We start from the raw sequence: 25527 nt of genomic DNA, 5'->3' as shown, positions 1-25527 counted from the left end.
CAGGTGATCGCCTACCTCCGCCTCCCAAAGTGTTGGGATTATAGGCATGAGCCACTATGCCCGGCCTAATGTTATATTTTCCACAGCTAAATACTGAATTTTGGTATTGCTCCTCTTGGAGAAGTAGTTTCAGGTATTGCTGAGTCTTAGTTTTTATATCTTATTGATGATTTTGGTTATTTTTTTTTTAAAACCTAGAATACTTGTACCAGTGTTTATACAAAAGATAGAGCTGCTAAATGTAAAATTCCAGCCCTGGACCTTCTTATTAAGGTAATTATGTTTCTAAGTACACGTATTTTACATTAAACATATAACTTTTAAAAGAAAGTCAGAGTTTTGAGTTGTGTTTTGGGTGATGTGTTTGGGGAAGGATAGGATCTAATCACATTGATGTATGGGTAAGATGCACGTTTTCCAACCATCACCTGACAATACCCTGGCTTTTTGTTTTCAGACTCTTCTGGGTAGTAAAAGAAGAATTCTGAGTTGTGAGGAGAATGAAGGAGGAAAATGACTAAGGAATTTATTGCTCTTTCATTTATCACCCTTACTGGCTTTGGCAAAACCTAATGCTATTAGGAATTGCTGAAAGATCACCTTGTATCTCTGAGGTTTTTCCTAAAACCTTAGCAATGGGAAAGAGTTCATATGTTTTCTTTTCTTTCTTTTTTTGAGACAGAGTCTTGTTCTGTCATTCAGGCTGGAGTGCAGTGGCGCAATCTCGGCTCACTGCAACTTCTGTCTCCCAGGTTCAAGCGATTCTCCTGCCTCAGCCTCCTGAGTAGCTGGGATTACAGGCATGTGCCACCATGCCTGGCTAATTTTTTTATTTTTAGTAGAGACGGGGTTTCACTATGTTGGTCACGCTGGTCTCGAACTCCTGACCTCGTAATCCTCCTGCTTGGGCCTCCCAAAGTGCTAGGATTACAGGCGTGAGCCACTGTGTCTGGCGGGAATCAGTTGATACGTTGCAGTTAAGTGGTTGTTGGGGTCACTGTGACCTGTTACTGTTTTTTTTGTATTTGTATTTTAGAATTCCTTTGTTTCTGGTTGGTCCTTGGTTTTGTAGGCTTCTGGGAGAAAGGTTCTAGTCATGTTGTTGGTTTCTTGGGAAGGTAACACACCTAGAGCATTCTTCCCCTGATGTTCTTCCACCATACCCATCTCAACCTCTAATTCCCAGATAAGCTGGGTGGATGTGAATCCTGTGAGACCAAGTGTAAATCCTTGAGACACACCTAATTCTGAACCTTTGCTGTGGACAGATGCACTGAGATAGAGGAATCCCGTTATTTCCCTCTTTAGAGAGAATGCTAATTTGTATTGTTTTTTTTTTCTTGATTCCCGCACTACATTGACGTACTAATTTGTATTCTTTTAGTTACTTCAGACTTTTAGAAGTTCTAGACTCATGGATGAATTTAAAATTGGAGAATTATTTAGTAAATTCTATGGAGAACTTGCATTGAAAAAAAAAATACCAGATACAGGTGAGATGCATTTACATGTTATTTTCAAATAGTTTAGCAAATTAATATTAACAAATTATTAGCGTAAGACTTAGGTTTTCTCTACCAAGGTCTTATTTTACAGTCGAATCCTTTTTGCTGAAAATAAACCAAAATGGAACCAAACAAAAACAACATGTGAAGACTTCCCTTCATAAAAATGTTAATTTTTACAAAATTATTCCTGTAAATAGAAAACTCACAAGATATGACAAATATGATTAATACATTTGCATAAAACTTAGGAAAGAATGCAGTCCTAAAAGCTTTATATTTTATATCTCTTACTGTTAAATCAATTTTGAACTTTATTTTATTTTATTTTCTTCATACATTTTGGTTAGTTTAACTTATTTAAATGTAGTTTGAGGCCTTCACTTGTCTAAAATTTTCTTTTCAGTTTTAGAAAAAGTATATGAGCTCCTAGGATTATTGGGTGAAGTTCATCCTAGTGAGATGATAAATAATGCAGAAAACCTGTTCCGCGCTTTTCTGGGTGAACTTAAGACCCAGGTATGATGAGCTTTTATGACATTCTGCTTCCATAGATGCGGTTGTGTTTTTCTCTTGTAATGACATCTTCTTAAATCTTTTCTTTTAGATGACATCAGCAGTAAGAGAGCCCAAACTACCTGTTCTGGCAGGATGTCTGAAGGGGTTGTCCTCACTTCTGTGCAACTTCACTAAGTCCATGGAAGAAGGTATTGCTTGGCTTCACTTGATTTTCTTTATTCAAAAACTGTAAGTCTAACCAGCAATGCCTGATTATTTCTTTGAACTCTTAACCAATCCTGAATTTACATACAGTAGTGAGAAATAATCTAGAGGGACCTGTGGGCCCTCCCGAGTTCCCCTGATGATGACATCTTTCCCAACTACAGCACAACAGCAAGGTGGGCATTAACATTGATGTTGTCCACTGAGCTTTGTCAGATCTCACCAGTTTAACGTGCACACATTTGTGTATGTGTATTTAGTTCTGTGCAGTTGTTTAAAATTTTATTTATTTTTTTTGAGACAGAATCTTGCTCTGTCGCTCAGGCTGGAGTGCAGTGGTACTTTCTTGGCTCACTGCAACCTCTGCTTCCCAGGTTCAAGCAGTTATTCACTTCAGCCTCCTGAATAGCTGGGACTATAGGCACGCACCACCACACCTGGCAAATTACTTTCTTTTTTTTTTTGAAACAGAGTCTCGCTCCGTAGCCCAGGGTGGAGTGCAGTGGCTCGATCTCAGGTCACTGCAGCCTCTGCCTCCCTGGTTCAAGTGATTCTCCTGCCTCAGCCTCCCGAGTACCTGGGATTACAGGCACTCGCCACTAAATGGCAAATTTTTTTTGTATTTTTAGTAGAGATGGGGTTTCACCATGTTGGCCAGGCTGGTTTCGAACTCCTGACCTCAAGTGATCTGCCTGCCTTGGCCTCCCAAAGTGCTGGGATTACAGGCGTGAGCCACCGCACCCGGCCTAATTTTTGTATTTTTAGTAGAGACGGGGTTTCACCATGTTGGCCAGGCTGTTCTCAAACTCATGGGCTCTGGTGATCCGCCTGCCTCAGCTTCCGAAAGTTCTGGGATTACAGGCATGAGCCATTGCACCTGGCCCTTTTTAATTCTTTTTTTTTCTTTTTATAATTGAGACAGGGTATCATTATGTTGCCCAGGCTGGTCTTGAACTCCTGGGCTCAAGTAATCTGTCCACCTTGATCTCCCAAAGTGCTGGGATTATAGGCATGAGCCACCACACCCAGCGAGTTTTGTGTAATTCTGTCACGTGTATGTACCATTGTAATCAAGGTATTGAACAGATTGATTAGCACAAGGGTCCCAATGTGCTACTGACTTAGAGCCATAGTTAATCTCTTCCCCCGTCTTGGCCACCTGATAACCGTTCATCTGTCTCCATCTGTGGTTTCGTCATTTCAAAAAGTTACACAGATGAACTCATGGTATGTAGCTTTTCCTGTGTGGCTTATTTCACTTAGCATAGTGTCTTTCAGGTTCGTCCATATCCTGATATGTCAGCATTGTCTTTTTTTTTGAAGGCTGAATCATATTCCTGTGTGTATTTACTGCATTTTGTTGATTCATTCATCCATGTGTGGGCACTTGGTTTGCCTCTACTTACTGGTTATTCTCAGTAGTATTGCCATGATCATTGTTGTACAGAAATCTGTTGGCAGTCCCTGCTGTTGATTCTTTTGGATATATACTTAGAATTGTGATTGTTGGGTTGCATGGTAACCTTAGTTTTAATTTTCTGAGAAATCGTCATACTGTTTTTCACAGTAGCTGCAGCATTTTACATTCCCACCAACAGTGCCCAAGGGTTGCAGCTTCTCCACATCCTTACTAACTTGTCATTTTCTGTGTTTTTGGTAGCAGACATCCTAATGCCTAATGGTTGCGAAGGGATATCTCGTGGTTTTGATTTGCGTTTCCCTGATGATGAGTGATGTTGGTTGTGCATCTTTTCATGTACTCACCATTTGTGTGCCTTTAGAGAAATGTCTATTCAGATCTTTTGCCCATTTTTTAGGTTAATTGGTTTGTTTGACTTTTTGTTGAGTTGTAGATATCATTTTCTTTCTTTCTTTCTTTCCTTTTTTTTTTTTTTTGGAGACAGGGTCTTGCTCTGTCACCCAGGCTGGAGTGCAGTGGCTCAAACATGGCTCACTGCACCCTCAACTTCTTGGGCTCAAGGGAACCTCCCACATTAGCCTGCCAAGTAGCTAGGACCACAGGTGTATACCTGATATTAAAAAATGTTTTGTAGAGACAGGGTCTTGCCTTGTTGCCCAGGCTGGTTTCTAGCTCTTGGGCTCAAGTGATCCTCCTGCCTTGGCTCCCCAGAGTACTAGGGTTGCAGGTGTGAGCCACTGTGCCTAGCCAGATACCATTTTCTTAACAGATACATGATACATGAGTTGCAAATATTTTCTGTCTCCCTTTTTCTTTTCTTTTTTTTTTCTGAGACAGGGTCTCACTCTGTTGCCCAGGCTGGAGTGCAGTGATGCTAGCATGGCTCTCTGCCTGCCTCCACCTCCTGGGCTCAAGTGATCCTCCTGCCTCCGCCTCCCAAGTAGCTGGGACCACAGGCATGTGCCACCACAGATGGGTAATTTTTGTACTTTTTGAAGAGACATGGTTTCCCCATGTTGCCCAGGCTGGTCTCCAACCAAGAGATCTGCCCACCTTGGCCTCCCAAAGTGCTGGGATTACAGGTGTGAGCCGCTGCACCTGGCCCTTCTCTCATTTTTTGAGTTGCCTTTTCACTGTGTTGATTATGTCCTTTGGTACACAAAAATCCCTTATTTTGCTGAAGTTCAGTTTTTTTATTTTTTTTATTTTTTTAAGAGATGGGGTCTCCCCAGGCAAAAGTACAGTGGCTACTCACAGATGCAATCATGGCTCACTGCAGTCTTGAACTCCTGACTCAAGCAGTTCTCCCACCTCAGCATCAAAAATAGCTGAGACTATAGGCACCACCATGCCTGGCTCCTTTTATATTTTGCAGAGATGGAGTCTCGCTGTGTTGCCCAGGCTGGTATTGAACTCCTCCCATCAAGTGATCCTCCCACCTCAGTCTCCAAAGCATTGGGATTATAGGCATGACCTGCCACGCCTGGCCAATGAAATTCTTTTCTTTTTTTGAAAAGACAAATATAACTTTTTATCCTGAAATAATCTTTTTTTTTTTCCGGAGTCTTGCTCTGTCACCCAGGCTGGAGTGCAGTGGCGTGATCTTGGCTCACTGCAAGCTCCCGCTTCCGGGTTCACGCCATTCTCCCGCCTAAGCCTCCCGAGTAGCTGGGACTACAGGCACCCGCCACCACGCCCGGCTAATTTTGTTTTTGTATTTTTAGCAGAAACGGGGTTTCACCATGTTAGCCAGGATGGTCTCATTCTCCTCACCTTGTGATCTGCCCGCCTCGGCCTCCCAAAGTGCTGGGATTACAGGTGTGAACCACTGCGCCTGGCCGATCCTAAAATAATCTTAAGGGGAGGGAAAAAGCTCCTTTGCTCTTCCTTATCCCTTTTTTTTTTTTTTTTTTGAGACAGTTTCACTCTTGTCACCCAGCCTGGAGTGCAATGGCGCGATCTTGGCTCACTGCAACCTCTGCCTCCTGGGTTCAAGCCTTTCTCCTGCCTCAGCCTCCCGAGTAGCTCGGATTACAGGCGTGTGCCACCATGCTCAGCGGATTTTTGTATTTTTAGTAAAGATGGGGTTTCACCATGTTGGCCAGGCTGGTCTCCAACTCCTGACCTCAGGTGATCCACCTGCCTCGGCCTCCCAAAGTGCTGGGATTACAAGGCATGAGCCACCACCCCTGGCCTCCTTATCACTTTATCTTCAAGTAATTACCAAATGTTTGGACCTACTTTGTTTTTCTTCCATTAGGTTGAAACTTACAAAATTACTTATATCCAATGATTTTTTTTAACCTATGTAGGCAGCAGTTTCATTTTAAGCTAATGTTTCTACCCATGCCTTCTTCCTTGCTTATCAAGATTGTTAGAGTAGCCCTGTGTAATTTTCCTTCATGTCTTCTCTCTCCTCTCTCCTGTATCCTGTGGCTCCCACTTCCTCAGCTTCTTTTCAACTGTCACCCCTCTTAGGAAGCATTTATGATTCCCCTGAGGTGAGCACTTCCTCTGGCCTCTGTACTCCCCTCTGTGACAGCACTTACGGTCATATTTTAAGTTTGTTAGGTCATATGTTTAATTCTCTCCTTTGACCCTGTTGGCAGGTGATGTTGCTTATTTGTCTTTATGTTTACTTGGCTTATAAATCAGCACTCAGTGAACATATATAGTGGAAGGAAAATAGTAGCACTTAGTGCTCATTTATTGTGTGTTAAGGACTATTCTAGACGTGTTGCAAGGCAAGTTCCTGTAATGACTCTTCATGGCAGGTAAAATGTCTCTGCTGTATAGATTAGTAAACTGCCACTCAGACAGGTTAAGTAACTTGCCCCAAGTTACACAGTGACTTGCGTGGTTAGGAGAATAATGGCCACCAGGGTGTCCCATCCTAATCCGTGTTATGCTGCATGGCATAGCGGAATTAAGGTTGCTAATCAGCTGACCTTGAACTGAAGAGATGATCCTGGATCATCCCCATGGGCTCGGTGTGATCACAGGGTCCTTAAATGTGGAAGAGGGAGGCACAGAGGAGGTCAGAGGAAGGGGATCTGGAAGGCGGCAGGAGCCAAGGCATGGGGGTGCCTCTGGAGGCTGGAGAAGTGAGAAAAGGGTTCTCCCCTAGAGCCTCTTGGAAGGAGCACAGCCCTGCTGATGCCTTAAATTTAGCTCAATATGAGAATCATTTCAGACTTCTCACCTTTAGAACTATAGGTAATAAATCTGTATTGTTTTAAACTATTAAGTTTGTGGTAAGTTGTTATGGCAACACTAGGAAACTAATACAGCTAACAAATGGCAAGTCTGGGATTTAAGCCTTGGTCTGAGGCTAAAATTTATACTTTTCTTGTGATGCCATGATCACGTGACTTCAAGCACTAAATACTAATTCATGCGTACATATATATAAGGCACCCAGGGCCGGGCGCGGTGGCTCACGCCTGTAATCCCAGCACTTTGGGAGGCTGAGGCGGGCGGATCACCTGAGGCTGGGAGTTCGAGACCAGCCTGACCAACATGGAGAAACCCCGTCTCTACTAAAAAATACAAAAAATTAGCTGGGCGTGGTGGCGCATGCCTGTAATCCCAGCTACTCAGGAGGCTGAGGCAGGAGAATCACTTGAACCCGGGAGGCGGAGGTTGCAGTGAGCTGAGATCGCGCCATTGCACTCCAGCCTGGGCGACAAGAACAAAACTCTGTCTCAAAAAAAAAAAAAACAAGGCACCCAGGAAATACAGACTGTATGAATGACTTATAAAAATAATTGTAAGGCCAGGCAAGGTGGCTCCCGCCTGTAATCGCAGCACTTTGGGAGGCTGAGGTGGGCAGATCACAAGGTCAAGAGATCGAGACCATCCTGGCCAACATGGTGAAATCCCGTCTCTACTAAAAATACAAAAAGTAGCTGGGCATGGTGGCACATGCCTGTAATCTTGAACCCGGGAGGCAGAGGCTGCAGTGACCCGAGATCGCGCCACTGCCCTCCAGCCTGGCAACAGAGCAAGACTCCATCTCAAAAAAAAATTTATATATATATATATATAAAAACGCGTGTGTGTGTGTGTGTGTGTGTGTGTGTGTATGTAAATATATTTTTTTTGAGACAGGGTCTCACTTTGTTATCCAGGCTGTAGTGCAGTGCTGTGATACGGGCTCACTGCATCCTCAACCTCCTGGGCTCAAATGATGCTCCCACCGTGGTCCTCCCCAAGTAGCTGGGGACTATAGGTGCATGCCACCATGTCCTGCTAATTTTTATTTCATTTTTCTTTTTGAGACTTGAGTCTTGCCCTGTCACCTAGACTGGAGTGCAGTGGCGCGATCTTGGCTCACTGTAACCTCTGCCTCCCACGTTCAAGTGATTCTTGTGCCTGAGCCTCCCAAGTAGCTGGGATTATAGGTGCGCAATGCCATGTCCAGCTAATTTTTGTGTTTTTAGTAGAGACGGGGTTTCACCATGTTGCCCAGGCTGGTCTTGAACTCCTGGGCTCAAGCAATCCACCTGCCTTGGCCTCCAAAGTGCCGGGATTACAGGCATAAGCCACTGTACCCGGCCCCAACTAATTTTTGTATTTTTTGTAGAAATGGGGTTTCACCATGTCGGTCAGGCTTGTCTTGAACTCCTGAGCTGAAGCAATCCACCCGCCTTACCCTCCCAAAGGTGCTCAGATTACAGGCTTGAGGCACTGTGCCTGGCCATGGGTGCCATCTATCTAAAGAATGATGAACTTGGTGTTAAACCAGAGATTGAAATCACCAAGTTCCTACCATCATGAGCTCAGTCTAGTGGAGGAGACAGATGAACAAATAAAGCAGCTCTGCTGATTTTGGGGTTCAGCAGTGCCCAGAGGTGGGGTGTAGTGAAGAGGAATGCCAGAATTTGGAGAGGTGGAGCACACGACCCACGGGTACTTTCTGAGGATGTAACGCAGAAGTCGTGATCAGAAGGAGGAGAGGGAGACAGCTGGGGAAGTGCTGGGAAGAGCAGTCATTCCAGGCAGCAGCTGCTCAGCACCTGGTCCCATGCTCGGCCAGTCTCTAGCCCTGTGCTTAGCCTGCGTGCAGTGGTCCGAGGGTCCACAAGAGCTTGTGTGTCAAGAGTGTGGAGGTACACAAAGTGGGCCAGGGTGAGATGGGAAGGACACAGGGTTGGTGTTTGACGGTTTTCTGAGCTGGGATCTCATTCCAGATGGAATGGGAGCCAGAGCTTTTCAAAAAGGAGTGGATGTGGGCCAAGAGATGTTTCACAGGGGTCTGCCTGACTGCTCTTGGGTGTGGGATGTGAGTTAGTGTAGGATTGAGAGACTGTGAGTGAGGGACTGAGGGCTGTGCAGTGACTCCTAAGCTGAATGGGATGGGAGAGACCGGGTTTTTTGTAGAAACCTGGCCTTTTGTGTTGGATGTGTTTAACTAGAGACACTTAGGAAGCATCCAGGCTTAGATATCAGGTGTGCAGTTGTGCGTGTAACATGGGATCTTGGAGCAGAAATCAGACTTCAGGCTATACATTTGGATGTCTTCATCACGTAGGTAGTATTTAAAGTTAGGAGTGTGAGCAAGATGAGGAGGGGGTGAGAGTGCAGAGACCAGGCGGAGGGTCTCAGGAGAGTGCTGAGGAGGCAGTGCAGGGCTGCCTCGCATCTGGTGGAGTTTGGGGAGGAGGAGGAACTGGCAGTAAGTGGTGGGTTCAGCTCCACGAGAACCACATCCATTGAACATTGGAGAAATGGGACCTCTAGAGTGAAGAGCGGGAGGAAGTGGAGGCCATTTGTAGAAAACACGCTAGACAAATCTTGTAATGGAAGAGAGCAAAGAAATGGGCTGTGGCTGATGGGAGATGTGGGGGTAAGAGAGGGGTTTTTTTTTGAGGCAGAGTCTTGTTGGAGTGCAGTGGCACTATCTTGGCTCACTGCAGCCTCTGCCTCCCGAGTTCAAGCAATTCTCATGCCTCAGCCTACCAAGTAGCTGGGATTACAGGTGTGCGCCACCACACCCAGCTAATTTTTCCTATTTTTAGTAGAGACGGGGTTTCACTGTGTTGGCCAGGCTGGTCTCAAACTCCTGACCTCAGGTGATCTGCCCACCTCGGCCTCCCAAAGTGCTGGGATTACAGGTGTGAGCCACTGCACCTGGCCAAGAGAGGGTTTAAAAAGTAGAAGTAGGCCGGGCGTGATGGCTCACACCTGTAATCCCGGCACTTTGGGAGGCTGAGGCAGGTGTATCATGAGGTCAGGAGTTCAAGACCAGCTTGGCCAAGATAGTGAAACCCCATCTCTACTAAAAATACAAAACAATTAGCCGGGCGTGGTGGCAGGCGCCTGTAATCCCAGCTACTCGGGAGGCTGAGACAGGAGAATAGCTTGAACCCAGGAAGTGGAGGTTGTGGTGAGCTGAGATCGTGCCACTGCACTCCAGCCTGGGTGATAGAGTGAAACTCGGTGTCAAAAAAAAAGGATAGAATTTTCACACCTATGTTCCTAGCAGCAAATCCATAGTGAGCCAAAGGGCCAGAACCACCCAAGTGTTCATCCAGGGATGAATGGATAAACAAAATATGGCACGTAGACACAATGGAACATTACTTAGACTTAAAAAGGCAGGAAAGTCTGACACATGCTGCAGCATGGATGAACCTTGCAGACAGGATGCTAAGTGGAATAAGCCAGCCACGAAAGGCAAACAATGTGTGGTTTCACTCACACGAGGTACTTAGAGTAGTCAGATTCACAGAGACAAAGTAAAATAGAGGTTACTGGGGCTGGGGGAGGGGAAATGGGAGTTAGTGTTTGATGGGCACCCTTCTGTTATTGATGGTGAAAACATTTTGGGTATAGACAATAGTGATGGTTACACAACAGTGTGAATATATTTAGTGCCAACGAATTGTATCTGTACACATTGTTTAAATGATAAATATGTCTGTTTTACCACATTAAAAAAACAGATACAAGACCACGCTTCTACAGGGAGTGGGCCACTAGAGGGAGGGGCTGCAGGAGAGTGGACTGTGGAGAGCAGAGCCTGGAGAAGTCTGTCCTTGCTAAGTCCCCACCCTAAACCCACTGTGTACTGTGGGTGTCCTTGTGTCTGCACACTTGCGTTTATTAACATGACTATTTTCTATTTGAATGACCTTTTCCCCAACTAGTACCTATTCTTTCAGTCTTAGAACAAATGCTACCATATCTGGAAAGCCTTTATAGAATACTCATAGTCAGAAGAAATCTGCTTGTCATGAATTCCAAAGTAGCTTTTTTTGTATCTCATTTATGCCACCATCCTGCAACCATACAGATGTTTCTCTGCTTTAAGGCCTCTCTGACCACATTCTCTCTCCAGCTCCTATCACATCATCATCAGGGCTCTGTCTCAAATATGTCAGTCCTTGCAATGAAAAGCAAACAGTTCTTGAGTCTCTGCTGATTACAAGTCACTGTTAGAAGGGTAGAGAAATTAGTGATGAATAAAGCATGACTCTATAGCTACAATGAATAATGTGGTGGGAGACAGTTATGCAAATAATTGTGATGTCAGTCAGGCCAGGATTAGAGCCTCATGTTATAGTTGTGTGCCTTTTTTATCTTCCCTTTTAGTTAATAAGTATGCTGAGGTCAAAGATCATAATTTATTTGTATTTGTAATTGTCATAATATCTTGGCATGTACTATGTTTTTTTTCTGTTGTTTTTTTTTTTTAATTTTTTTCTTACATGTACTAGGTGTTGAATAAATGCCTGGGTGTATTGGGGAGAATGGTATGTTTGGCCATGAGTAAGTTATTTTATTTAATCCTCCAAACTATCCTAAAAGGTATATACTGTCCCTATTGCAAATAAGAAAATTGAGGCTCTGAGAGATTATCTAACAGAGCTTTTAAGTGATGAGTTGGTGTTTAAATCTCTCAGAGCTTATAAGTGATAGGTTGGTGCTTAAACCATGTCTTTGTTATTCCAGATTTTCTGTCTGTTTTCTCGCAGTCATAACCGTGCAGCAGTAATAACTTGCAACTTTAGCTGGATGGAATGATGAAAGATGTTTCTCCTGAATTCACAAGAGATTAATGGGGTTAATATAGGTGTCAAGCTGTCTGTAAAGTGTGTTATGTGATACTGTTATTACGATTTGTAACAGAGGCTTCTTGGTATTTCCCTAGATCCCCAGACTTCAAGGGAGATTTTTAATTTTGTACTAAAGGCAATTCGTCCTCAGGTAGGATTAATATTAATATTAATATTATTCTAATGCCTTTACAGTGCAGACTTTCAAATACTGATGGTGAATTTTTCTTTTCTAAAATAGATTGATCTGAAGAGATATGCTGTGCCCTCAGGTAGGATTCTGTTTATAATGAGGTATAATATTTTAGATTACTAAATTAACATCTCAAGTAAGGTTTTGCTTAAACTTTGAATGAAAGCAAATGTGATAACATCTGTGATGTTTCACACACAGTTATTTACAGGGAGGCTTTCGGTGACTTAGTAAGCTCTGGTTGAAATGCTGATACTCAGGTTACATGGTTGAAAGCACTTTATTTTAGGGTATCTTTCAGGGGATCCAGGCTGTTTGATTCTGACTTTGCCTCAATGAATCCTGATTCCACTTCTGACCCTTGTTTTGGGATTTGTCAGCCAAGTTATGGGCCTGTTGATTGGCAGTGTTAGAGCTCTGACAGGAATCCCTGGGTTACTGTAGTGTAATGGTACTAGATCTTCCTGAGCACAGTGTTGACTTTGACATATCCCTGCAGGTTTGTTGGTTTTCTGTTCTGTGTTATGTCGTCTGATTTTAAATATAATGGCATTTGCATTTGCAGCTGGCTTGCGCCTATTTGCCCTGCATGCATCTCAGTTTAGCACCTGCCTTCTGGACAACTACGTGTCTCTATTTGAAGTCTTGTTAAAGTGGTGTGCCCACACAAATGTAGAATTGAAAAAAGCTGCACTTTCAGCCCTGGAATCCTTTCTGAAACAGGTACCACAAATTCAACTGTCATTTAACAATATTTCTTTCACACACAGAATTAAATTCCCTTTGCATGCATGGTTGATCTGTAGCTTCTGTAGTATTTAAAGCAGAAAGATGTTGATCAGCCAGCCATATGGGAGGCAGCCAGACTGAAAGAGAGCTAGGGAGATGCCAGATTTGATTAGGGCCTCAGAGCCTAGATTGAGACAAGTGTAATGGAGCAAAGACGTGGTGAGGAGGTGGCCGGAAGGGCTGGGAGGTCAGGGCTGGAGAGTGGGTGGAGGGCTGAGGGGAGCCCCATCTCTCCTGGAAGAGGAGGGCTAGCTGTCTCCAGGGGATAGATGCTTGTGTGTCAACTTGAAAACAAGGGGTGCCTCTTTGCCATTGTGGATTTTCCACCTGGATAGGAGGTGGTTACAGAATCTGCACCTGCGTATGTGGAAGCTTGTCTGGTCGGCTGAGGAGACCGTGCTTGTCATTCTGAGCACTGGTCTCCAGGATGTCCTGGGTGTCCAGAGGTGGCTGCAGGGGCCTGGCCACTAAGGAAGTGGACTTCTGGGGTTGCTCTGAGGGAAAGGACTGGAGATTCACAACAAATGTTTTCTTAGGGGCCCTGCTGTACATGGGTAAACAGTAGCTGCATTCACAGGGTATCCATGCAAACCTGTGTGAACAGTGTGGCAGTTGTGTTAGCCTGAGAGTCATAGCCGGGATGTGTGGAAGGAGAAGAGAGAGCACTGGCATCCTTTTTTCATGTCTGGGCCTGCCTTCCAAAAAACTGAGCTGATGGGCCTCATCTTTGGCCTCTGCCTCTGCCGCCTGTCCCTCTCGCCTCCTTAGTCTCCCTGCTGTACTTGGCCTTCCCGTCAGACTTGTGTTCTCCCTGAAGTCACTCTTGGCTTTGAGGTTACCTTGGTCCTCCTCATGAAACTCCTGTTCCGCTGAACTTGGCTGGCCTTACTTGCTAAGGGAAATAAAAATCAGAGGAATTTATTTTTTACTGATTCATATGAATATGTTTGGATCTCAGTAAACATTTACTGCAATAAACATCTTGACAGAATTTCATGCTTTGTTAGCAAGGAGGAGTGTCCGGAATGTGTGCAGAGGGATCATCCCTGGTGGCACCCCGGGGGCCTTGTTCCCTAGCAATGCCTGCCTTTCCTAGCGCAGGGCTGGGTGGGGCGTGGGCCTGCAGGGAAGCCCGCCAGCCCTCCCTCCACTGCGCTGGTTGTCTTTAATGAGCCACGCAGACATCTCTGTTTCACATCCTTGCCAGAGACTTTTCAGTCCCCCACTCCAATTCTTAATGAAAACTACATTGAATAGATTTTAGAGTTTCATTGAGGAAATATATTCTACCTGCTAATCTCTACCTCGTGAGAAAGTTATTTGAACTTAGTCAGGGGAGAAGTTCAAGAGAACTATCCTCAATGCTGCCCTCAGGGCTGATGCCTGTTGCAAGTTTGGGAGTTTCCAATATACCCTCAAATTTGATACTCACATCTATGGTTTATTACAGCTAAAGGGCCCAGATAAAAATCAACCAAAGGAAGCGGCACACAGTGCAGAGATGAAGAAAGTACCAAATGTGGATCTTCCCTGGTCCTCTCCCCGCAGAGTCAGGGCAGCATTCCTTTCCCAGTATCCATGTGTGGAGCATTGACTGGGTGCTCCCCCAAACCTCTGTGTTTGGGGTTTCCCTTGGGGCCCCACCCTGTAGGCATAGTGGGTTGTTTGGTCTCGGCTTCCAGGGATGCTGTGTGACCCAAAGCTCCCATTCCGAGTCACATTGTTACCAGGTGTGGTCAGCTCCACCCTGAGTCCCATTATTAGATCATCCCTTGTGACCTGAGGCCCCAGGCAAGGAGAGGCACCCTCTTTCCCTCCTTCTTCAGAATAGGGAGTGAGGAGAGAGGAAGAAAGAGGGAAAGAGGACTTTACATAAAGGATACATAATTTTTTGGCCTTTTTTCCACTATGTTGAATATATTTTCCTCACAGTGACATCTATATGATGTGTTTTTTTTGTTGCTGTTTTTTTTTTTTTTTTTTTTTTTTTGAGATGGAGTTTTGCTCTGTCACCCAGGCTGGAGTGCAGTAGCGCAAGCTTGGGTTACTGCAACCTCTGCCTCCTGCGTTTAAGCAATTCTCGTGCCTCAGCCTCCCAAATAGTTGGGATTATAGGCACCTGCCACCGCGCCTGGATAATTTTTGTATTTTTGTTAGAGACAGGGTTTCACCATGTTGGCCAGGCTGACCTCAGGTCATCCACCCTTCTTGGCCTCCCAAAGGGCTGGGATGACAGGCGTGAGCTACTGTGCCCGGCCAACGTCTGTGTGATTAATTTTCAGTGGCAGTGTAATATATGATATTTATGAGCCATAGTGTTTTAATCTGTCCTCTGTCTGCTACTGTTGAATAATTATTTTCAAGTCTTTAATACTATATCCAGGAAATAGTTGAATAAAGATGCGTTAAAAACATGCTTACTGGGAATACAATAATAGAAAATTAGCATTATAGTATATAATATTTGCTATTCTGTAATTAAGTAAAATGCTGTTGTTTGTTTACTTCTTGAGAAACATTTATGATATGTTTTGTGAAGAAGGAAATTATGAAACAGTATATACAATGTTTCATTCTTCTAAAACAAGTAAGGAGCAAAGTTCCCCGAAGGTCAGGCGCTAAGACCTAGTGGCTTTAGGGGGATTGGGAAGTGTATGGATAAGTTGGCAATGAAAGGTGGATTTTTTTTTTCTGCCTTTGATAATTGTCTAGATAGATTCCTTCCATTCTTATTCTGGGCAGTCTTTGTGCTGAAATGGGGAATGCTCTTTGAATACCTGCATTGGTTCTTGCATTTAGGCTCTTGTCTCTTGGTTTGGTAAATAATGATCTATTTGCTTCTCAGACGACATTTTCCCCTTGCATCACTTAATTTAAGCTTTATAGTTTGTAGCTTATTTTTTTGAAAACTGAGATGCCTTGTCTTTCTGATTGTTCTGAACTCTATTTATTGATGACGTCTGAAGTCACTGGTCCCCTGACAGCTCTCTTTCACCCTGTGGGTGACAGGTGAGATTGTTCTGAACTCTGTTTATTGACGGTGTCTGAAGTCACTGGTCCCCTGACAGCTCTCTTTCACCCTGTGGGTGACAGGTGAGCTCTAAAGACTGCTCTTTGCTTCCTCAGAGAGCCTTAATTCAAAACCTGTTTTTGGTTTTTGTTTTTTTTTTCAGACTTATGCGTATCCTTGGTCTCTTAGTCCCTTCTCTAGGAAAAATGTATCACATAGCCTTATTTAAGACACTTTTCTGAACCTGATAGAGACTAAGCAAAATGGAAGCAAAGGGTCTTTATGATTAAAAGCAATTGCGTGTAACTATAACAGTACATTAGTAGCATCTAACAGTTCTAGTTTTTCCATGTTTGTATAGATTCCATTGCTATTAAATATTTCCAAAAAAATAAATATTATGTATTTGCAGGTTTCTAATATGGTGGCGAAAAATGCAGAAATGCATAAAAATAAACTGCAGTACTTTATGGAGCAGTTTTATGGAATCATCAGAAATGTGGATTCGAACAACAAGGAGTTATCTATTGCTATCCGTGGATATGGACTTTTTGCAGGAGTATGTCTCATTAACTTACTCTATTTTGTCTTGGTTTCACGTGATTGTTTAAAGGAATCTAATTCATTGCATTTTGAATAGTGTCTAATACTTGTAACAATACAGTAGACCCTTGAATAACATGGGCGTGAACTGCACAGGCTCACTTACATGCAGATGTTTTTCTACCATATGGATCAAAAATACAGTGTGTGCTGGATGTGAAACTTATATAGAGGGCTGACCTTTTGTATATGAGGCTTCCACAGGGTGACTGTGGGACTTGAGTATGCATGGATTTAGGTATACTGAGGAGGCCTGGAACCAATCCCTCCCACATATACTGAGGGTCACTGTATTAGTATTGTTTATTAACAGTTAAGATTTCTTCAGTGTCTGCTGTGTACTAGAATTCTTTACATGTGGTATCTCAAATTCTCCTAACCCTTAGGAGCTCAGTATTACTCTGTTTTGCAGATTAGCAAACTGAGATGCAGAGAAATTAGGAAACTTGTCAAGAGACTCAGAATTGACAGAACCAAGGCATAAGTCCAAGTGTGAAGAATGGAAACACCATGTTTCCCCTCTGTGCTATGCTGCTCCTTATTCCTAAAGTAAAATTGTAGTTGATTTCACAAAGTTTTAGGAAGAGAAGTTAAAAAAAAGTTTATATGACAGAAAGAGATATATTTAAGAATATTAGCTAGGTGTGGCGGCCCACACCTGTAATCTCACCATCTCACCGCTTTGGGAGGCCGAGGCGGGCAGATTGCCTGAGGTCAGGGGTTTGAGACCAGCCTGGCCAAGGTGGTAAAACCCTGTCTGTACTAAAAATACAAAAATTAGCCGGGCATGGTAGCACATACCTGTAATCCCAACTGCTTGGGAGGCTGAGGCAGGAGAATCTCTTAAACTCAGGAGGCAGAGGTGGCAGTGAGCTGTGATCGAGCCACTGCACTCCAATCTGGGCAACAGAGACACTATCTCTTAAAAAATTTTTTTTAAAGAAAAAATATTAAGAATAACCCTAGTTATTTCCTCTTAGTGGAATTCTGTGACTTCTGCTTTGTAGAAAAAACAACTGATTTCTTTTTTCTTCCTACAATCTCTCCCTTTTTTTCTTCTTTCTTTTTTTTTTCTTTTTTTTTAATTTTTGAGTTGGAGTTTCGCTTTTGTTGCCCAGGCTGGAGTGCGATGGCATGACCTCGGCTCACCACAACCTCCACCTCCCGGGTTCAAGCAATTCTTCTGCCTCAGCCTCCCAAGTGCTGGGATTACAGGCATGCTCCACCACACCTGGGTATTTTTTTTTTTTTTTGTATTTTTAGTAGAGACGGGGTTTCTCCATGTTGGTCAGGCTGGTCCCGAACTCCCGACCTCAGGTGATCCGCCCACCTTGGCCTCCCAAAGTGCTGGGATTACAGGCGTGAGCCACCGCTCCTGGCCTCTCCCTTTTTCCTTTCTTTTTCTTTTTTGCCTCTCAGGCTGGAGTGTAGTGGTACAATCATAACTCACTGCAGCCCTGACCTCTAGGGCTAAGCAATCCTGCTGCCTTAACTTCCCGAGTAACTGGGACCACAGACATGAGCCACCATGCCCAGCAAATTTTTTAATCTTTCGTAGAGACGATATCTCACTTCGTTACACAGACTGTTCATGAACTCCTGGCTTCAAGCAAACCTCCCGCCTCAGTCCCCAAAGCACTGGACTTATAGCTGTAAGCCACAGTGCCCAGCCTTTCCCTTTTTCTTAATCTTCATCTCCATTTGTCTCTGTTGGCTACTTTAAATATGCTTAGGGCAGAAGAAACAGAATGGCAGAAGGCTCTGAGCTAAAAGATTGCATGAGATTTTCCCTTTACACAGTGATCTATCCCCACTTGAGCTTGTCCCTGTGGCTAGAGCATGATAGGCAGGAGAGGGGAAATGGATCTGAAGAGGTGCACCATCAGATCCTCGGGGAGTCTGGACTGGATTCAGAAGTCCTAGAAAAGAAGCCTTGGAAAAGTCTGAAATTGAGCAATTACATTAGCGCATTTGTGAGTCTGAAAAAATGGCTCTGGTGTGGTAGGGTGTGTGACATGGAGCATCTTCCAGTCATGTATGGACTCCTGGCCTCTCCTGTAGGTGGACAGCCTTGGGGCAGGGACTGCCTCTCATTTGTCCTCAGTACCCACTGTCTAAACAGTGCCTAGAACATAGCTGACAACCAATAAATGCTTCCTGTGTGAATAAATATTTAAAATGTGGTTACAGATTATTATACAAAGCATCTTTATAATGAGATATATTTTATTTATTTATTTTTTTTTTGAGGCGGAACCTCACTGTTGCCCAGGCTGGAGTGCAGTGGCGCCATCTCAGCTCACCGCAACCTCCGCTTCTTGGGTTCAAGCGATTCTCCTGCCTCAGCCTCTTGAGTAGCTGGGGTTACAGTTGTGCGCCACCATGCCTGGCCAATTTTTTTTTTTTTTTTTTAAGTAGAGACGGGGTTTCACCATGGTGGTCAGGCTGGTCTCAAACTCGTGACCTCAAGTGATCTGCCCGCCTTGGCCTCCCAAAGTGCTGGGATTACAGGCATGGGCCGCCGCACCCGGCCAGATACTGTATTTTATATCTGTATTTCTTCTTAATTAAAAAGCCTGTGGCTGGGCACAGTGGCTCCCGCCTGTAATCCCAGCACTTTGGGAGGCTGAGGTGGGCAGATCACCTGAGGTCGGGAGTTTGAGACCAGCCTGACCAACACGGAGAAACCCTGTCTCTACTTAATACAAAAAAAAAAAAAAATAGCCAGGCGTGGTGGCACATGCCTGTAATCCCAGCTACTCAGGAGGCTGAAGCGGGAGAATCACTTGAACCTGGGAGTTGGAGGTTGTGGTGAGCTGAGATCACGCCATTGCACTCCAGCCTGGACAAGAGCAAAACTTCGTCTCAAAAAAAAAAGAAGCCTTGTTAAACTTGTGTTTATAATCACATGGCTTAACATGACACCTTAAAGATTATTTTGATCTTGATAAGATTGATGAAGACTTCTGTTTTACCTTTTCTAAAGCCCTGCAAGGTTATAAACGCAAAAGATGTTGACTTCATGTACGTTGAGCTCATTCAGCGCTGCAAGCAGATGTTCCTCACCCAGACAGACACTGGTGACGACCGTGTTTATCAGATGCCAAGCTTCCTCCAATCTGTTGCAAGCGTCTTGCTGTACCTTGACACAGTAAGTGAACTAAACTGAGCACAATTTTAAGTATTTAATCTTCATTTCTTCAAATAATTTGATGGAGTCATACAATACATTTAGTGTAGGCACTGTTGGGAACAACGTGACAGTTTTAGCATTTTGTGGCAATAGAATTATTGTCATGAAACTTGATTTTTTGTTATCCAGAACAGGAAAAAAATATTTGTTTCTCTTTCCATCTTTCTGAAAGATTTGGAATTGTTGCTTGGGATAGAATTGCACCTCAAGACAATTTTTACTCTGTGTGTGTGTTTTTTTTTTTTTAAGGCAATCACACTAATACATGTTAAGCAGCAGGTTAGATGACAAACCATGTTTTTCTTTTAATAAGTATCTAATTCAGTTGTAATTACTTTGAATATTTGTATTATTCTTGTATTCATTGATTACCTCCTCTAACTCACAGTTTGCTGATTATTTCCGGTAGGTTCCTGAGGTGTATACTCCAGTTCTGGAGCACCTCGTGGTGATGCAGATAGACAGTTTCCCACAGTACAGTCCAAAAATGCAGTTGGTGTGTTGCAGAGCCATAGTGAAGGTGTTCCTAGCTTTGGCAGCAAAAGGGCCAGTTCTCAGGAATTGCATTAGTACTGTGGGTAAGTTTGCGATTTATTGTATTTATGAGTAATGATGGATAATTAACACATTATTTGATATAGGTAAAGAGAATCTGGTTACCAAATTCTTTTGTATCTTTGACACAACTTTTGAACTCCTAAATTTTGGTAGACCAAAATCTTTTCCTTTTTTCATCCTATTACCTCTGAATTTTAATAGTTCTATTAATAGAACTATTAATTTTAATAGTTTTTTTTCTTTTTTTTTGGTGACAAGAGTCTCACTCTGTCCCCCAGGCTGGAGTGCAGTGGCACGATCTTGGCTCACTGCAACCGCTGCCTCCTGGGTTCAAGCGATTCTCTTGCCTCAGCTTCCAGAGTAGCTGGGACTACAGGCGCCCGCCACCATGCCCGGCTAATTTTTGTAGTTTTAGTAGAGACAGGGTTTCACCATATTGGCTAGGCTGGTCTCGAACTCCTGACCTTTTGATCCACCTGCCTCAGCCTCCCAAAGTGCTGGGATTACAGGCATGAGCCACTGCGCCTGGCCAATAGTTTTAAATTTTAAAATTAAAGCCGTGAATGAACTTAGAAAATAAATTGAGAGGTAAAGTTGGGTTCCAAAATATAATGACTGTTTTTTTTTTTTTTGAGTTTTGATTCTGTTTTTCAGTGTTTCCTTCATTTTTGTTTTCTTTTTCTTTTTTCAGTGCATCAGGGTTTAATCAGAATATGTTCTAAACCAGTGGTCCTTCCAAAGGTAAATTCTGAATTTAATGTTTAGAAAATTAATCTGTTATCACTGAAAGCTAGGAATGTTGCTGAGGTTTTCGAATATAATTTTGCAAAAGTGGCCGTTCTTTTCTTAGTTATTAGCAATGCCTTACATTTTGAAAAGTGTAGGACATAATACCTCTATATTTTGTTAGGTGAATACACTTCTAAGGTATGAAACATCTTTAAGCATAACTTTAGGTTTTATACATTTTTGTAAATAAGAAATGTTTTCTCTCTTGAAACTCTAGGACAAATTGCTAAGGGAGGCATATCTTAGTTCCCAGAAATTATAGGACATATGATGAGATGAAAGATTGAACTATGTACGAAAGCAAGATAAATGATGATAGCACATTCAGTGGATATTGTATTGAAATACTTGTTGGTGTATCACAGTTTTAGTCACAGAAGAATCACATATTTTTCCGTTATCTATTTATTTATTTATTTTTTGAGGCAGAGTCTCGCTCTGTCACCCAGGCTGGAGTGCAGTGGCACGATCTTGGCGCACTGCAACCTTCCCCTCCAAGGTTCAAGCGATTCTCCTGTCTTAGCCTCCCAAGTAGCTGGTATTACAGGCGACCGCCACGTTGCCCAGCCAATTTTTGTGTTTAGAGTAGATACATTTTGCCATGTTGGCCAGGCTGGTTTCAAACTCTTGACCTCAGGTGATCCGCCCACCTTGGCCTCCCAGAGTGCTGGGATTACAGGTGTGAGCCACCGCACCTGGCCTTAGCTTTTTAAATTATGCTTTTTTAATACAATGTCTTCCTTAATCATATGGTCTCCTATGGGTGGCAGTTTAATTTAGAAAATTCTGAAAACCAGCATGTTCTGGCAGCAGTGCTGCTTCTGAGAATCCATCACTACATATTGTTATGCTGTCTTTCTGGCCAGGGCCCTGAGTCTGAATCTGAAGACCACCGTGCTTCAGGGGAAGTCAGAACTGGCAAATGGAAGGTGCCCACATACAAAGACTACGTGGATCTCTTCAGACATCTCCTGAGCTCTGACCAGATGATGGTAACGTTTACCATTGAAAACCATAAATGTATCTTACTTCCTTTATTAGTCTCCATAGTTTAGACATAAGACTTATTTCAGAATTATATTTTACTAACTTTCAAAAGTTTAAAACAGTGTACTTCAAAAATAAAAAATTAAAACCGTATGAATCAGGAAGTTAGAATGAGAGTGGAAATAAATGAATTGAAAGAAACACAGACATAGAACTCCTTTAACATTAGTTACTGTAGCTGAGTCCTCATTTTAGCTTTAAATAGCAGGATGGTATAGCTCATGCTAAGCTGTTCTTCCTAACAGGTCCAGCCTGAGGATGGATATATATGTATTTGTACGTATGTATATATGTGTACGTTTATATATGTGTGCATATTTAGTTATGTATGCACATAAGTATATGTGCATGTACTTACATGTACACAGACATAAAAGATGTAGTGTCTATATATGCATATTACACATATTTGTGTTTATACATACACATCCACAGATTAATTGGGGTAAATGCTTTGACAAGGATTGGCCTAAATCTTCTCACTTACTGCTGTATACAGAGTAAGTATTTGTTACATGACTGGATAAATGACATCTGACTGAAATGATGCTGTTATAATAATTTAGGAAGGTATCTTGCAACTTGAAAACTTCCAGGTAAATCTGCTACAGTTTATCATCACTGTTTGCATAATACCCAAACCGGCACGTACCTCTGTGTATGTGTCTTAATGCTTATAAAATACTAATACTTTTTTGCACGAGATTTTGAAGTTTATTGTTTTTCTTTATTTAAAGGATTCTATTTTAGCGGATGAAGCATTTTTCTCTGTGAATTCCTCCAGTGAAAGTCTGAATCATTTACTTTATGATGAATTTGTAAAATCCGTTTTGAAGATTGTTGAGAAATTGGATCTTACACTTGAAATACAGACTGTTGGGGAACAAGAGGTTAGAAATTTTTATCAGTAGTAATTTTTCATCATTTTTGTATCAGCTGTCTTTGCATATAAATATTTAGGGGATAATAGCACATTTGTAAAGGAGAACTGGAGAAAACTTGGTTCTTCAGGATTATTATGTGCCACTGATGCATTTCTGTTGGATGTAACCTATTGTATAGAAAATGTTGTTACTAGATGGTTCAAAAAGTAATTTATATATGTTAATTTTTTTTTGAAAAAATTATTTACTAGGTTCATTTGTTTCTTATTCCTTAGCAGTAGTAAAGAGTGACAGAAATCTTATTTTATGTAGAAATGACTTTGTGTGGGATAGGGAAGCCTGGGGTTGCTCTTGTTTATAGTTAAGGAAACTCCAAATTGTGGTACAAGGTGTTAAATGTGTTCCTGATATAGGAAAATATAGATAATAGGAAGAGAAATAAGAAAATGCCCTCCCTTTTTTTCGCACCCAATTTTCCTAGCCTGAGTTAAAGATAAGTCATGGCTTAGGCCTGGCGCGGTAGCTGAAACCTGTAATCCCAGGACTTTGGGAGGCCGAGGCAGGCAGATCACGAGGTCAGGAGATTGAGACCATCCTGGCTAACATGGTGAAACCCCGTCTCTACTAAAAAATACAAAAAAAGGCCGGGCGCGGTGGCTCATGCCTGTAATCCCAGCACTTTGGGAGGCCGAGGCAGGCGGATCACAAGGTCAGGAGATCGAGACCATCCTGGCTAACACGGTGAAACCCTGTCTCTACTAAAAATACAAAAAATTAGCCAGGCATGGTGGCGGGCGCCTGCAGTCCCAGCTGCTCGGGAGGCTGAGGCAGGAGAATGGCATGAACCTGGGAGGCGGAGGTTGCAGTGAGCCGAGATTGCACCACTACACTCCAGCCTGGGCGACAGAGCGAGACTCTGTCTCAAAACAAACAAACAAACAAACAAACAAACAAACAAACAAAATACAAAAAAAATGAGCCGGGCGTGGTGGCGGGCACCTGTAATCCCAGGTACTCAGGAGGCAGAGGCAGGAGAATGGCGTGAACCCGGGAGGCGGAGCTTGCAGTGAGCTGAGATTGCGCCACTGCACTCCAGCCTGGGTGACAGAGTGAGACTCCATCTCAAAAAAACAAAAGGATAAGTCATGGCTTAAGTCTGGAGCTGCCCTGCTCTGGTCCGAGGCATTGGTGGTAACTGGACTCCATGGTAATTTGGCTGGTGAGAAAGAACTGAGATCCTGGGAAGGTGTCTTGCTTGCTTTCGACTGCAGTGATTGTTTCAGACCAGATGGTGCTGATTCGAGTTCATGCGTCAGTACCTCCACTGCAGTCCTGAGAAGTTAGACAAGAGGCAATGGGGAGGATGTGCAGAGGAAACATGAAGGGAAACAGTACAAGCCGGTGGTCACATCAGCTTTATTGCACTTGGAGTATTCTGTTTTTCATGAGGGATGATAGATAGCAACACTGATGTGTGCTTTATTGCTCTCTGTGCTTTGCAAATGTCTAAAATAATTTTATTTAAACAAAAAAAAAAACTTGCCCAAAGGGACTTCCTGGAACTGTGTCAGCTGACAGACCTGCATTTTAGAACACGTGTGTTCATTGCTGTCTTCAGTGGCTTCCCTTTCTCCTCTGTTCCCTGCCCTTCCAGCTTCATTCCAACAGATCAATGACCACCTGTTAGCACTTCCCAGATATATTTGGTCTCCAGCCTCCTCCTCCCTTGTTGGTTCCTGCTCTGTATTTCTAACTACTTGTGCAACATTTTAATTTGAATACACAGTTGTGTTTGGTAACACAAATTTGGTGACACAAACTTAGCGTGTTTAAAACTGATCTTCATGCACTTCCAAAATACCACATTTTTCATTTATCTTTCTTACTACTGTTAATATTTTCTCTATTTCTCTTTTTCTTCACTTGAAATCTCTAGGTCACCTATTAAAATTCTATCTCTGTCAAGGCATTATTGCTAGCTCCCTCAAGAAGTGCTGCCCACCTCTGGCATTTTCCTATTTGTCCCATTCTCTCATCACTTCCTGTGAGTCCTTTTGGTTAACGCTTTCTGCAAGTCCTGCCCTTCTTATCAGACCATAGGTCTTGAGCACCCATCTTGGTCTTTCTCGCTGTTGCAATCTTTCTTCATAGCATCAGGCCTTGACCATGAAGTCAGTTGGAAAGTTATTTGTTGAGTGATTCGTGATTGAATGGTACAATGTTTCTTTGCTACAATTACTCTTTAAGAATGGAGATGAGGCGCCTGGTGTTTGGATGATCCCGACTTCAGATCCAGCGGCTAACTTGCATCCAGCTAAACCTAAAGATTTTTCGGCTTTCATTAACCTGGTGGAATTTTGCAGGTATTTTGTAAAATTCTAATTATTTAAGAATGAAAGTGATTGTTAGTTATTGGCTGTAATATAGGAAATTCCTTATATAGATGTAAGAAATGAAATAATAGGCCGGGTTCGGTGGCTCACGCCTGTAATCCCAGCACTTTGGGAGGCCGAGGCAGGTGGATCACGAGGTCAGGAGATCAAGACTATCCTGGCTAACATGGTGAAACCCCATCTCTACTAAAGATACAAAAAATTCGCCGGGCATAGTGTCAGGCGCCTGTAGTCCCAGCTAGTCGGGAGGCTGAGGCAGGAGAATGGCCTGAACCCGGGAGGTGGAGCTTGCAGTGAGCCGAGACTGCACCACTGCACTCCAGCCTGAGCAACAGAGCAAGACTCCGTCTCAAAAAATAA

At 43.1% G+C, this 25527-nt stretch overlaps 1 protein-coding gene and 1 long non-coding RNA gene across 6 annotated transcripts in view; one reads left to right on the top strand and one right to left on the bottom strand.

Moving 5' to 3' along the window:
* The window catches only part of PRKDC (protein kinase, DNA-activated, catalytic subunit), a 186403-nt gene that overhangs the window by 4041 nt on the left and 156835 nt on the right, over window positions 1-25527 (top strand). For all 5 annotated transcript variants that reach the window (XR_010159536.1, XM_519750.9, XM_001147162.8 and 2 more), the window contains exons 4-17: window positions 199-273; window positions 1385-1493; window positions 1912-2024; window positions 2113-2212; window positions 11804-11859; window positions 11950-11980; window positions 12467-12624; window positions 16113-16259; window positions 19290-19454; window positions 19906-20074; window positions 20746-20795; window positions 21710-21835; window positions 22628-22780; window positions 25022-25137. Coding sequence is in view for 4 of the 5 variants with exons in the window: in XM_519750.9 (XP_519750.6) it covers window positions 199-273; window positions 1385-1493; window positions 1912-2024; window positions 2113-2212; window positions 11804-11859; window positions 11950-11980; window positions 12467-12624; window positions 16113-16259; window positions 19290-19454; window positions 19906-20074; window positions 20746-20795; window positions 21710-21835; window positions 22628-22780; window positions 25022-25137 (1568 nt within the window). In the remaining variant the exon portion in view is untranslated. The remainder of the gene's footprint in view (window positions 1-198; window positions 274-1384; window positions 1494-1911; window positions 2025-2112; window positions 2213-11803; window positions 11860-11949; window positions 11981-12466; window positions 12625-16112; window positions 16260-19289; window positions 19455-19905; window positions 20075-20745; window positions 20796-21709; window positions 21836-22627; window positions 22781-25021; window positions 25138-25527) is intronic.
* LOC129135704 (uncharacterized) lies at window positions 12163-14424 on the bottom strand. Its single transcript, XR_008536712.1, has 2 exons — window positions 14123-14424; window positions 12163-13582 (listed from the first exon to the last, which is right to left on the bottom strand). It is a non-coding gene; the product is annotated as an uncharacterized LOC129135704 (long non-coding RNA).

Source organism: Pan troglodytes, chromosome 7 (assembly GCF_028858775.2).
Source record: "Pan troglodytes isolate AG18354 chromosome 7, NHGRI_mPanTro3-v2.0_pri, whole genome shotgun sequence".
NCBI lineage: Eukaryota > Metazoa > Chordata > Mammalia > Primates > Hominidae > Pan > Pan troglodytes.
This window is presented reverse-complemented; position numbering and strand designations above follow the sequence as displayed.